This window comes from Palaemon carinicauda, chromosome 11 (assembly GCF_036898095.1).
Source record: "Palaemon carinicauda isolate YSFRI2023 chromosome 11, ASM3689809v2, whole genome shotgun sequence".
NCBI lineage: Eukaryota > Metazoa > Arthropoda > Malacostraca > Decapoda > Palaemonidae > Palaemon > Palaemon carinicauda.
The window spans coordinates 64,490,842-64,505,841 of NC_090735.1; the positions used below are offsets into that span (position 1 = coordinate 64,490,842).

The 15,000-nt window shown below is 37.2% G+C and overlaps 1 protein-coding gene across 1 annotated transcript in view; it reads right to left on the reverse strand.

The window, feature by feature from the left end:
* Positions 1-15,000, reverse strand: part of LOC137649303 (uncharacterized) — a 24,070-nt gene that overhangs the window by 1,144 nt on the left and 7,926 nt on the right. The window contains 14 exon segments of the mRNA XM_068382289.1: positions 1-828; positions 1,687-1,887; positions 2,834-2,964; positions 3,783-4,102; positions 6,552-6,643; positions 9,076-9,471; positions 10,049-10,114; positions 10,116-10,209; positions 10,518-10,692; positions 10,875-10,978; positions 11,137-11,339; positions 11,479-11,499; positions 11,501-11,548; positions 11,550-14,368. The exon segment at positions 1-828 is cut by the window's left edge and continues 1,144 nt beyond it. Coding sequence (XP_068238390.1) covers positions 217-828; positions 1,687-1,887; positions 2,834-2,964; positions 3,783-4,102; positions 6,552-6,643; positions 9,076-9,471; positions 10,049-10,114; positions 10,116-10,209; positions 10,518-10,692; positions 10,875-10,978; positions 11,137-11,339; positions 11,479-11,499; positions 11,501-11,548; positions 11,550-14,258 — 5,172 coding nt within the window. The 5' untranslated portion in view covers positions 14,259-14,368 and the 3' untranslated portion in view covers positions 1-216.

Genomic DNA, 15,000 nt, shown 5'->3' on the forward strand with positions numbered 1-15,000 from the left:
GTTCAAGGTCACTCTATGAAGCCTTTTTTTTTAAAGACTTATAACAGTGGTAGTTCAAGATCACTCTAAGAATCCCTCAAAGACTTTTAACAATAGCAATCCGAGGTCACTCTATGACGTCTTTTCTTCAAAGACGTTTAACAGTGGCAGTCCAAGGTCACTCTTAAGGAGTCCTGCGTCCTATTGAACGAGCACTACATGCTGAATCACCTTTCCTCATAAACTCAAGGAATAGATAATCTGCTCTCCCTCCTCACCGTTCTCAGAAGAGACTTGGTCCGTCGAAGCAATAACGTGTTCACCCACGTATTCGACGGAGGCATCGTGGTGCAGGATCCCTGCCGCATCCTCCGACGGCACAGTCGCCGTGGAAGCTTGTATGCCAACAGGATGGTGAAACATGGCCTCCTGCAGAAGGCTAGTCTGCTGCACGACAGACTGCTGGGCCGCCAAAACTTCAGGGGCGGTGTGCCCTGAAGTGTCTATTACCTGATGAGTCATGATCTCGCCCTGCGTCAGAGCCTCCGCCGCTTCAGCCACGACCTGCAGGGGATTGAAGACTTGCTCTGGATCGTGGTGTTGAGTACACAGGACGACGGAGCCAGGATGATGATGATGGTGGTGGTGACTGTGATGATGGAGTACTGGTTCTCCCACACCTGCCACCTCTGCTTCGGTGACCATCTGGGTTTCCAAAGTCATCATCTGATCGCCTTGCATAATGACAGTTCTTTCGGAATGGGGATGGCTGTGGTGTTTAGCAATCTGCTGGACGTGAGATTCTGTCGTTGCTGTTAACGGCTGATGATCCTCGGACAGGATTCTCAACTGAAATAATAATAATAATAATAATAATAATAATAATAATAATAATAATAATAATAATATGAAGCAGAAAGGGGAAATGACATAAGTAACCACATAACATTTATATTATTATTATTAGAAGCTAGAATATAACCCCAGTTGAAAAGAGCAAGATACTATAAGCCCAAGACTCCAACAGGTAAAAATAGCCCAGAGAGGAAAGGAAACTAAAAAATAAAAATAAACTACAAGAGCAGAATAAACAATCAAAATAAAATATTTCAAGAACAGTGACATTAAATTCGATCCTTCACATATAAATATAAATATATCATAACATAACTATTTTTATTATTATCACTAGCCAAGCTACAACCCTAGTTGGAAAAGCAAGCTGCAATAAGTCCAATGGCTCCAATAGGGAAAAATAGCCCAGTGAGGAAAGGAAATAAGGAAATAAATAAATGATGAGAACAGGTTAACAATAAATCATTCTAAAACAGTAACAATGTTAAAACAGATATGTCCTATATAAACTATTAACAACGTCAAAAACAGATATGTCATATATAAATTATAAAAAGACTCATGTCAGCCTGGTCAACATAAAAGCATTTGCTCCAACTTTGAATTTTTGAAGTTATACCGATTCAACTACCCGATTAGGAAGATCATTCCACAACTTGGTAACAGTTGGATTAAAACTTCTAGAATACTGTGTAGTATTGAGCCTCATGATGGAGAAGGCCTGGCTATTAGAATTAACTGCCTGCCTAGTATTACGAACAGGATAGAATTGTCCAGGGAGATCTGATACAAACCATAAAACTGTTTTAAAGAAAATAAATAAGATAATGAAATAAACAATTATCAACTTACTTGTTGATGAGTGTGATCATCTTTCGGCTGAACAGTAACGATGGACACACAGTCTGCAGGGGATGAAGCTAAGCCCAGGCTAGGCAGAAGGGCGGCCACGTCCCCAGGTTGTCCGCCTACTTTCTCCGGCAGGATAAGGATCACTTGTCTGGTTCCTTCCTCTTCGCCTTCATGAGGACCAACATCCGGCAAGTGCTGAATCTGAGGATGAATATTGATTCACTGTATCTTCATCACTCTCATTTTGTGGTACAAGTTGAATTAATAAATGAACATGCAAATAAACTCGGAACGGAAATAGGAATACAGTTTTTACGAATATTTACTACTTACAGTAACTTAAATATACTCATAGTAACATTCATCTGGATAACTTTGATGATTTATGGAATTTGGGACATATGACCTGGTGTTAGGGCCGAGGAAGCCATTTAGCACCCATATACCATGAGTTGTAAAATGAAATAAAATAATAGAGAGATTAATAAGCAATGTAAAAGAGAGGAAGCATCAATAGGGATAAAGTTCAAGGTATGAGGATGCAAATAAAAGTGACAATAAAACTTTGGTAATGCTTAGAGTGAAGCATGAAAGGGGAACTGACGACACTATCCACTAGGGTGTATATTAATCTAGAACTAAATCTACAGAAACACATTAGTATCTATTTATCTATCTATCTATCTATCTATCTATATATATGTATATATATACACACAGATATATACATATAATATATTTATATATATACATATATATATATATATATATATATATATATATATATATATATATATATATATAAACAAGCAAATACGACCGTTTATAGTCCGCTGCAGGACAAAGCCCTCAGACATGTCCTTATTAAAGACTGGGGTTTAGCCACTTTCATCATCACGCTGGCCACTGCGGATTGGTGATGGTTGAAGACTTTAGTGTCATCGCTCACAGCAAACCACCCTAGTATGGGCGGCCCTGACTAGAACAGCTTTGCAGATCATGGTAATACACAAATCCTATCAACACATGGTATGTATATCATACAAGTTTTTCCCCTTCAAATTAATTTGTATCATCACAAGGAATTCTCCAGTTTCTATGCAGGACTTCAGCTGACGTTAGTGCCCCTTCCTCTTCCCCAACTTACCAATATCCTGAGAGGCTGATGCTGAGGTGAAGGATGTGGCTGGGTGGTTCTCAAAATGGAAGGGCGACTGGCAGTCCTAAGGTAGGATCTGGGGCCTCTGATCACTTTAAGGTCGGTGTCACAACTGGGACCTGGAAGAAAAGATTGGGTGAAAATGACTGTGCATTGTGGGTAAGATCTTGCTTATTATTGAATGTAGCAGTGACTGATGTAGTTTTTTTTCTGGGGCCACTTCTTCTAAAAAGAAGCTGCCTAATGATGATGATATATATATATATATATATATATATATATATATATATATATATATATATATATATATATACAGTGTATATATATATATATATATATATATATATATATATAGTATATATATATATATATATATATACAGTATATATATATATATATATATATATATATATATATATATATATATATATATATATATATGGTATTTGGGCATTTTGCTCTACGTTTGTAATGAATAGACTATGGAAAAACGTAAATGCAATTTTTTCCTGTTATGTTATCCTGAAAACTATTTGGAGGACATCTTCGATGCGTATATATATATATATATATATATATATATATATATATATATATATATATATATATATATATATGTATATATATGTATGTATATATATATATATATATATATATATATATATATATATATATATATATATATATATGGATACATTCATAAACATAGATATGCATACAAGTAAAGTGGTATGGAATTACAAAAAATACGACCAATTTTTCCTACAAAAACACTTCAAAGAAACTGTAAGAAAGGAATACAAACAAGCAAACGAAAGCAATAAAAAAAACTAGAAAAAACAGAGGCAATGTCTTTCTATCATCGCTAACAAAGACACCCAACCGTGAAACATTGCATCAAAGGCCTTGATACCCCCAAACCCCTCGTTTTCTATACCTGGAACAACAGCCAGATCCTTCGAGACTGCCGTTTCATCTGGCTGGATGGGGTGGCCGACCATTCCAGCCCCATGGAAACTTTCATGACGGATTTCGTCTTGCATTTCCAGCTCCTTCCCGTCTGCTTTATGTTGCTCGATGACCACGGAGGATGTGGACGCTTTCTCGTTGTAGTCCTCGATGTCGAAAGATTGCTCGATCTGCGTCAGGACTTCTTCGGCGACTGTTTCGGTGTCGCAGTTGGTTGTTGACGAAGGTAAAACCGCTGCTGGGTCGTCCAAGTCGGCGAGTTTGATGCTGTAAATTGGTGTTGGTCGTCTGGGGGAGAGGAAAGAAATACGTGTAAACATTACTTGGTCTGGTGAGAGAAAGGGATTTCTAGTAAATATAAAAATAAATAGTAACAAATCAATAGACATTAAATTGCTTGAATAACCCTGGTTACCGGTAATTCGAAAAATACACTAGTTGTACAAGGATATAAGCCCTCGAACTTTCAAGTGGATACAATTAAATATGTAATTCAACGAAAAATTGGTGCTACTTGTAAATAAAATTTTTAATATATTGCAGAGTTGTTGTTGATGGGCACCATAGGGAGTATAGGAATGTGATATCTGGTGTTCCTCAGGGTAGTGGTCCTGGCCAATTACTTTTCATACATTATACACATATGTGATTTTGCAAAGAAAACAAGCTTGTAACATCTGCACTCGATGACACTCTTTGCCTGTAGCTGAATCGGCGGAGCTTCAGACGTTGAAACTTGCAGCGAATGTTTTTATGCTGAACAGACTGACAGAAGTCTCTTTTCATAGGTGATATATGACAAATCTATTCCTATAAGAGAAACTATACGAGTGATATGACACTATAAGAGAGATTATGAAAATATAGGAGAGATTACTCGAATGCCATATGTGGAAGAGATCATGATGAGGGGTAGATATAGATGGTTTGGGTATGCTCTTCGCACTCCCCAAGAGAGATTAGTCCACCAAATTTTCAACTGGGCTCCACAAGGCACTAGAGGAATTGGAAGACCCAGGCCTACATGACTGAGGACTATGAAGCGTGAAGTAGATCATGAATGGAGAAGTATCGATTTAAAAGCTCGAGATAAAGACTGCAGGCGAAATCTAACCGAGGCCATTTGCGTCAATAGGCGTAGGAGGAAATGTTGTTGATTTCTATTCTAACGTTGTTACTGATCTTAAGATATTTTAGATTCATTATTCGTTACTTCCTTTCCTCACTGAGATATTTTTCCTTGTTGGAGCCCTTAGGCTGATAGCATCCTGCTTTTCTAACTAGGATTGTAGTTTCGCTAGTAATAATACTAATCAGAGGTTTATGTTAATACATATTAAGACAAAGGGAAAAAATCTATAGACGTGGTATGAGACAAACGTTCTACAGAATTATCATGTTCATATAAGAAAACAAGAACGAGAATGTATACGTAAAAGAATAAAACCAAAGCAAAATAATTATCAATAAAAAGTGAAATGCACATCACAAAAGAATATAAGGCAAAAAAGCTAAATGGTACCATTTGTTATTGGTAGTTTCAACATCCTTAACACAAGGAATAATTTCCCTTTTCAGGAAAAATAATGAATGACCTGGTGCTGAGCAGTGCGAAATCCTGCCACCTCATTGAATACGGATAATGATATCTTGCAAAACCAGTTACACGCACTAATGCATAACTTAAGAAACCAAAAGAATCATCATGTGATGAAGTTGGTCGAATTCAACACATAGCAAGGAAAAAGAAGCACCACAAAGTAACTGCCAAAGGGATAAAGATTCTGAGATATAGACCTTGTTATGGGGCGTTAAACTTCTACAGTACAGAATATGGAAATGATCAGATCCTAAGGCAGATCTTTTTCTGGGATGCTTAATATCTACAGATGATGAAAATGGGAAGGTTATGAAACACAGACTTTGTTTTGGGGAGCTAAACATCTACAAAAGATGGAAATGATCAGATCCTTAGACATAACCCTTTTCTGGGATGCTAAAAATCTACAGATGTAGGAAATAGTCACTGTGAAAAAACAAAGGAGTTTAAGCCTAGTATTAGTATTTTCTATGAACAGTACCTAGAAAACAATTAGCAAGTGCTACACTAAACAAAACTCAAAGTCCGGGATTACAACAGGTCATATTGATAATTCTGTAACCGTTAAGTACAGTTTTAACAATAAGCGGTGAACGATGGTGAAGACTGGTATAAACCTAGGGTGAAGGAGCATGCTAGAACTGTGGATAAAAGAAGCCTGGATTTTGCTAAAACAAAACCTCATTGTAAATATGACCAACAGAATACACCTCTCAATAACTAGCACAGCTTTTATGGGCAGTGGTAACTAGAATATCGTATTGACTCATGAAAATAAGGAAGGACACTCCAAAATCAAACCTTTGTTCTCTAGTCTTGGGTAGTGTCATAGCCTCTGTACCATGGTCTTCCACTGTCTTGGATTAGAGTTCTCTTGCTTGAGGGTGCATTCGGGCACACTGTTCTGTCTTGTTTCTCTTCCTCTTGTTATTTTGAAGTTTTTATGGTTTATAGAAGAAAGATTTATTTTGGTGTTGTTATTGTACTTAAACTTCACTTTTAGTTTGTTTCCTTACTTCCTTTCCTCACTGAGCTATTTTCCCTGTTGGGGCCCTTGGGCTTATAGCATCCTGCTTTTCCAACTATGATTGTAGCTTGGCAAATAATAATAATAATAATAATAATAATAATACTCACTTCTGTCTCTTCTTATGGGTAAATGGTAAAGGTGATGTCGTCACGGTGTGATCTTGGTCAGCTCGATAATAACTCCGAATATGTGATGTTATCTGAAAGAAGAATTTAAAATAGTCATATGTAGCATGGTGTAACAACAACTGTCCAATACCTAGACCAGTGGTTCCCAACCCTTTTCCTGTCAATTCCCCCCTGCACCCAGTGCAACCCTCCAGATTTCCCCCTTCATATGTATGAGGGAAAGAGTAGTTGAAACACACTGTGACGACTTACTAATTTATTTTTCCATTATACAAATATATTGATAAACAAATAGTTACAGAGTAAAATGGATAGAGAGCGGTTAGTAACAACTAATCGCAGAGCCATAGAGCTATGAGGTTAGTTGTTACTAACCGCTCTCTATCCATTTTACTCTGTAACTATTTGTTTATCAGTATATGGAGAGCGGCTAGTGGCAAAATAAAAGGACTTTTGTTTATTCTTCTACTTCAAAATTGAATTAGTGAGAAGGTTAAGGCTGCTTCTTGTGCACCAGTGTATCAATATCAGGGCTAGCTTTATCACCTGATACTTTTTTCAGTTAGTAGGTAGTGTAATTATTTCCCCCCTGGTAGCTTCAAATTTCCCCCCTGGGGGAAATTTCCCCCAGGTTGGGAACCACTGACCTAGACTTTAGTCTTGTTCTCAGAGAATTTTACATCCCCATGGATAAGTTAATTTGGAAATATGCCTAAAACTTGAATACTTATGGTCTATAAGAACCCTAGGTTTTAGGTTTACTAGAAAATAACAGGCCTATTTTGAACCATTAAACTCTTGGTTCGTTCAAAACATTTAATTAACAACATGGGCAACAGAATAACAACTTAACATTACACATCCTTCAAGAATGAAATTGAAGCTAACAGACATGTATTTACTTATATAGTATCTAATCATTGTTAAGGGTCGAAATGTATAATAATAATAATAACAAAACGCAAAACTTTCATATCATCTTCCCCTTTTTAATGAGGTAAATTAAGATATAAAATAAGTTAAACATGATCTTTAACTACAAAAAAACAGAAAATTTAAAAATAGAGCAAAAATCATGTTGTTCCACCATATCTTTTATAACTGGCCGATTTATTTAAATTTCCCTGGTATGATTAAATTAAAATCTATTGACGGCTAAGGCATAATTATCTTAAAAGCCATCGACGCCTAATATTTATATTTAAAAATATTCAATAGTTTTAGTTTAAGCCTACAACGAAAACCAAAACACACAATCCTCGCTCACTGCACTTCGTTTAATGCGGGCCGGAATAAAATGTTACACTTCGTTCTCTTTGGTATCAAAGTCCAATGTTCTTTTATAATACTGCATATAACAGCAATGGGGGATCAAACATTACATTTCCTTTTGGTCTCAAGGTAAAACCTACCATTTTATACCCCTTTACATTAAAGAAGAAAAAGAATACTACAACTTCTTTTTTGTCCAGACGTCTTTTACTCATACGATGTATGATGAGAACAATAAAGTTTTAAATTTTTTTAACAATATAAAGGTACTTTATTCCTATACAATGTTAAGGGAAAGTAAAAAAAAAAAATCCTCTTTTTTTCTGACCTCTAGGTCTTATATTAGTTACGAAATATTAAAGCAACGTAAAAAGGTGAGATTGATTTTCTCTTCTCTGAGGTCTTATAGGCCTATAGTTTTGAAATATAGGAGCAAAAAACTATAGCTTGGTTACCCATAGCCGAAGTCTCCTATGACCTCGGCCCACTTTATTCTAATGAGATGGGAGGGGAAAAATCTAACATTTACCACACTTTTTTTTTCTGAAAACAAAGGTTATTTATTTTACTTTGCAATGAGTTTGATTATCTTTAGTATATCTTAAAAAAAAAAAAAATTCTACTTTTAATCTCATCATAGATTTTACTGTATGTCCATTTCCCATATATTTTTAGTCTTACAAAACAAATGTTAGTTATTTAGTTTGCTTTGGATTTGATTCTCTAAAGTATTTCTATAAAAAAATAATAAAGAAATAAATATTCTACTTTTAACCTCATCATAGATTTTACTGTATGTACATTTCCAACACATTTTCTAGTCTCTGAAAACAAAGGTTAGTTATCTTATTAGGCTTTGGACTTGATTCTCTCCAGTATTTGAAAAAAAAAAATATTCTACTTTTAATCTCATCATGGATTTTAGTGTGCATTTCCCATACATTATTAGGTTTTGAAAACAAAGGTTAGTTATTTTAGTTTGCTTTGGATTTGATTCTCTCCAGTATTTCTTAAAAAAAAAAAAAATAAAGGCTCTACTTTTAACCTCATCATAGATTTTACTGTGAGTGCATTTCCCACACATTTTTTAGTCCCTGAAAACAAAGGTTAGTTATCTTATTTGGCTTCGGATTTGATTCTCTCCAGTATTTGAAAAACAAATATTCTACTTTTAATCTCATCATAGATTTTACTGTGCGTGCATGTATAAGTAAACAAGAGCTTGCCTTACCTCATCTTTGGTGTCGAAGCACTTGGCATGTTTTGCAACGAGATGAGTATGAAGGTCATTGGCATAGTTGCTCCTGAAAATCTCGCCTCCAGACCGGGCGCGTTCTTCGGAGAGACTCCCGGTTCCCAGATCCAAAGTGTGGCCGTCGCTGTAATCGGTGGGTTCAGACGTCGAGGGAATGTGATGGCCTTCCGAGGACATTGGGTCACTCTGGGATAAGGGAATGTGATGGCCTTCCGAGGACATTGGGTCACTCTGGGATAAGGGAATGTGATGGCCTTCCGAGGACATTGGGTCACTCTGGGATAAGGATTCCCTTTCCACACAAAGCCGGCATTCGTACATGAATCGACCGGGATGCTTTTTCGTCTTCAGCATGTGCTTCCGGAGGTTTTCCTGGGAAAATGACCAAAGAAACAATGAGAGAGAGAGAGAGAGAGAGAGAGAGAGAGAGAGAGAGAGAGAGAGAGAGAGAGAGAGAGAGAGAGAGAGAGAGAGAGAGAGAGAGAGACGTATTAGGCATGTGAGAATTATGCGGAGATAAAAACAGCTCATTTTTAAAAAGTACTTTTAAAAAAATCAGGTGGCCATATTGGAACCGAGAGAGAGAGAGAGAGAGAGAGAGAGAGAGAGAGAGAGAGAGAGAGAGAGAGAGAGAGAGGAGAGAGAGAGAGAGAGGGGGTATTGGGCCTGTGAGAATTATGCGGAGATAAAAACAGCTTATTTTTTTAAAGTATTTTTAAAAAATACTTGAAAAAAATCAAGAGGCCATATTGGAAAAGAGAGAGAGAGAGAGAGAGAGAGAGAGAGAGAGAGAGAGAGAGAGAGAGGAGAGAGAGAGAGATGAGAGAGAGAGAGAGAGTTAACTTTTATAAGCATGTAAGACCTATAAAAACTGCTTATTCTGACAACGGTCTTCATCAATTAGACAACAACATTTAAGACAAAATTCAGGAGAGCATTCCATCATTACCTGGTTGTTGCAAACATAAGAGCAATAGGGACAACAGAAGGGCATCGAGCCGGTGTGCACCCGTAGGGTGCCGTCGGAGATGAGGAAGATGCGTTGTGGTGTAGCCACAGTGAGGACACTGGTAGTAGCTTCCGTCTCGTCTCTTGTGCTCCTGCCTGTGACTGTTGGGGTAAAGGAAAAGAAAGGTAGGTTAGGTTAGGTTAGGTTAGGTCTGGTTGGTTAGGTTAGGTTAAAAGCCATTGTGAATGTGTAATATTCTTTTCGAACTGAGGTTGGACCTTGGCTAGTCATAATTACCGTTAATAATAATAATAGTAATAACAATGATAATAATAAGAAGAAGAATAATCCATTTAAGGTCATTTTAAAATCAGATCAATGACTTAATCGCAATAAATATTTTTCCTCATTAGTAAAATTGTATGTGCCAGTTAATAAAGGAAGTACTCGCATGGCAAGAAAAACTTACACCTTCAGCGCACTAAGTGAATCGCACTTAACACCACACACATCACACTGTTGGGTATGTTTACCGCTTGGGTCGAACCTTCTCCACTGTCTTATGACCCTTACAACGGCGATGGGGTGCCAGTAAGCAAGTGCTGTCACTTCCAGAGATAATATCTGCTGAAGTTGATATCCCACTGTTTTGAATTATGGATGCATATGTCATGGATCTGCATGAAGGATCATTAACACTCTCTAAATTGGAGACTGTTGGCGTGCCAAGATCCGTGTGTGTAACCTCTATGCAAGGGTTGGCATCATGGTCTGTACTTGAGAGGTAGAGTGTTCCACCATCTAATACTTTGGTGTCAGCGCTAACACCCACTAAAGCAAACAGTCTCGGTAACTGCATCATTAATTTGGTCTTGAGGTAAAACAGGTGCATGGCTTTTGACCTCTTGCTTGTGACGATGGAGATGGCACCTGTCAAAAAGATAAATATAAGAATAAAAATATTTAAAGATCCTGCCAGGCTAAAAAGCCATCAAAAATAGCCTCATATGACAAGATGACTGACATAAACGAAATGCATATTAAAACCAATTAGAGTTGATAATGGGGGTACAACAATAAAAACTTGCCTATTGGAAAGTGTTTTACCACAGAGATCACAAAGAGACTGCGTGTCTCGTGGTTCTTTTGAGCTGTGTGTGTGAACTATGGCCAGATGTCGTTCTAGCCACAATGCAAGAGGAAATTTTCTGGAGCAAAGGTGGCAGGCATGAGGCCACTCATTACTGTGGCTAAGCATATGACCCTTTACAGAAGATATTCTTAGTTTAGTCTGCAAAATAAAAGAAACAAAATCATTGCATTTTCCAATAAAATCTCCCTTCGTATAAATAACAATATTTTTAATTCAACATATCGATTGAGATTTTATCATAGTCTATATTCATATACAAAAGGTATTTAGATATTACCTTACATATATGGCAGGGGAAAGCGACCATCGCCTTCTTGTTGTCCATGTGCAAGTGTAAAATGCATTAAAAACATGAGCGAGCAAGTCGTTTTTGAAATTGCATAGCTCGCATGAATGAAAGCCTGAAAGGCCATCGGGCTCTCGTAAACACAAACGTTGGTGCTGGGCAAGATCAGATCTGTGTGGAAGAACGACTCCACAAAGGTGACATGGAGTACAATCCTTCTGGTGCTGCTTTGCCATGTGTTTTCGTAGAGTTGTAAGATCAACTGTTTCCTCATAGCAAAGGTTGCAAGTCCTTGCAACAGATATTCCACGTTGCCGTCCAAGAGTCGTCCTGTGGTCAGCAGACCTACGATGTAGTTTTGCTTGCCGCTGAGTAGGAAAAGATAAGCCACAAACAAAACAGTGGTACTGAACTTCCTTTTTACTAGGTTTATGGGCTTCTTTAATGTGAATGCGCATTTCTCTCTCTCGTAAGAACTTCTGAGTACACTGTGGGCAGTGCAAGAATCGTTGGTCCTTAAGTTGAAACTTAATATCATTATGGTGAATCCTACGATGGGTAAGATACTGACGGCGATACTGAAATGTGCCATCACCAAATGGACAAACTACAGCAACTTTGCTCTGCAATACGATTTGCTTTGATATAAGTATTTGGTCTAAAGAGTTTTCAACATGATAAGGTGTTTGAATATGATGAATTAAATCACATAAATTCAATGAATCTTCATCACTACAGGCAGAACATGAATATAGAATTTTCATCTCGTCAATTCCTACATATTCTTTGTGAGTTCTTACATGGTTGAGAAGGTCCTCATTTGTATTACAATAAAACTTACAGTCAAGACAACAGAAAGGTGAAGATTTTATAATAGCACCAAAATTCTTTAAAACAAGTTTTCTGTACACTGAATCTATCTCTGGGCTTCTATTTTGTCTGTACTCTAACTCATTATGAATATGAGCTAATGAAGCAAAATGAAGTGATACATACGAAACACCAAATGAGAGTTTGCATATAGGACACAGAAGTTTTGAAGTTGCCGCTGTAGTTTTCTTCATACTTTCCTCCTCTTCATCTACACTTGATTCCTGAATAACATCTTTTTGTATATTAGTGGCATTCCATGGTTCTGATCTTTTGTGCCTAACTGATGAACTCGCATCAGTCCTAATGAGCTGGCAATCATCTGCTTTAATATCACTATGAGAATCTTTTTCATCTGATATTACCTTTCGACTCTTCAAACGTGCGATGGTAGATCTTAGAAAAGACTGGGCCTTTAGCTTTTTTGATCTAATAGGCTTACAAGGTTTTTCACCAAATGTTTCAAGAGATACTTCAGATTCCTTTTCCCCGGAAGCACTGATTTCATCGACAAAATGAAGCTCCGAGTTCAAGTGACGCTCGTAATTTTCCTTGCCTTTCAACGTGCAATTGCAAGTATTACAGTGATATTCAACAATATTATCAGCCTTGACCACGTTTGATATTTTCTTTCCTGGCAGCCATTTTCCCTTAGTGTAATCAGGAGGAAGAGGTGCAAATGTTTCTTCTTCTTCGTCGATGTCATCAGGATCATCGTCAAGTTCTCCCCTTGGTGTTGCTGGTCTCCACTTCCCTCCAACAGATGGTGGGGGACGGCTTCCAGGCCTCCATTTGCCTCCTGTATGATGATGAGGAGGTCTTGTGCCATCATCATCATCATCCTCATCAAACTCATCATCATCGTCCTCATGCCGTCTTTTGGTAGGTAGCTTAATGCTACTTCGTAACTCTAGAGAGGATAAAAAGTCGTCTTGTCTCAGCTCTGACTTTTCGTTTGTATAGTTTGGAGACATGTGACCTTCATATTTCAAATCTGTATCTCTAAAACTACTTTGGACTCCAGTAGCATCTTCACTAATTCTCTCGTTTGATTCAGAGAGATTTTTCTTTTCTCTTTCATCGGATTGTCTACTATCCATCTGTTCCTTAGGTTTGCAGTGTTCAATTGATGATTCACTGTTAAGCAAAGGTTCCTGAGGAGTAGACTGGATGGAGTAAAAATCAGGGTATCTAGGCTCAAAGCTTTGACTTTCAAGCTCATAAGGGGCTGATGAAACTTTAAAGAGGGCCATTGATTCACTATGTTGCTCTGAGTCTCCATCATGTTGGATTTTATGATGCTCACCAAAAGCGTCAAAGGGTCTGAAGAGTGATACGCCATCTTGGCTGTGTGGTAGAAGAGGGTCACCATATCCAGTGAAAGGAGCTTGAGATGGATTTTGCTTGCGTATAAGTGTGTGACTTCCTTGGGATTTAACTTTCAAGTGGGAGTGAGTACTGGAAACGGAAGAATCTTTATGCACTTGTGTGTCTGGTGAAGCGTAGCCGTCAAGCATAGGATATCCATGTAAGACTGCTGTGTCTTGGCTCTTATGTAGAGCTTCGTTGTCTGGTTGCTCAGTTTCTCCCGCATAACAATGCTGTATGCCTTCAGAAGACGGTCTTAAATTATTACTCTCCTCACTAGCATGTTCACTTTGATTTGATACAATAGACTTTGGTACGGCATCAGATAGCTGAGGGCCGTTTTCTTGAGTGTTTGTACTTTCTAATGATCCTGAGATCGTATCAGGATGCTCTTTTATCTTAGCACGGCGTCTGTTTCCACAGACAGTTTTCCTGTGGGTGATATAGTTTGAAAGGCCTATAATGGTTGTCTGACAACGAAGGCAAACATGTGTGTCTTCTTCTTCTGCATCTTCTTCCTCTTCCTTTTCCATGGCTATATACTTTGAAGCTGAATCTTCAGTAATGCAGTCGTATGAAACTTAGTTTTCAAGTGTCCCGTATATGATGATAATCTGAATGCTTCTCCCTCCATGCACTGCAACTGGAAAAGAATCACAGAACATACACATATCTAGTTGGAATCTCAAATCTCATTTTTTTTAAATATCTTAATAAAATATTAAAACAGTTACTTGTAGAATCATATTATTACATAGAAGACAAAGATATTAGTTGTCAAATTCAAACCCAGCATGTATAAATAAAATTATGTTGCTTAAAAATAATAATTTACCTATATATTAAATCCATAAAAAATAGTTGAAGGAAGCACATAGGTCGTTTCTGGTTTTTTTTTTCTAAAGGATTCTAATCAAAAGCCTAACCTTCCCCTCATGCTGTACTCCTATCTAATCACATTTTAAATTAGATACAGATATCTTTCCTTAAAAATAAAACTTATTTGTTGTAATAACTAATTCAATACTGCTACATATAAATCTTCTGATGCAAGGAACTTTTGCTTCTCTGTTTGGTTCTCCGTCAGTTGATAAGCCTACCTTTGTTTCCCTACGGTGCCACCTCGTTTGTTTGATATTGATTTTCTCCCCTCATTAACAGGCATACCTTGTATTCATTATATTTACCTTTCCATTATAATGACTATCTTTTATTCTCTAGATATTTCTTCAGTGTAAATTATCTTTCTTCGGTTTTCTCGCATTTAACTCTTAA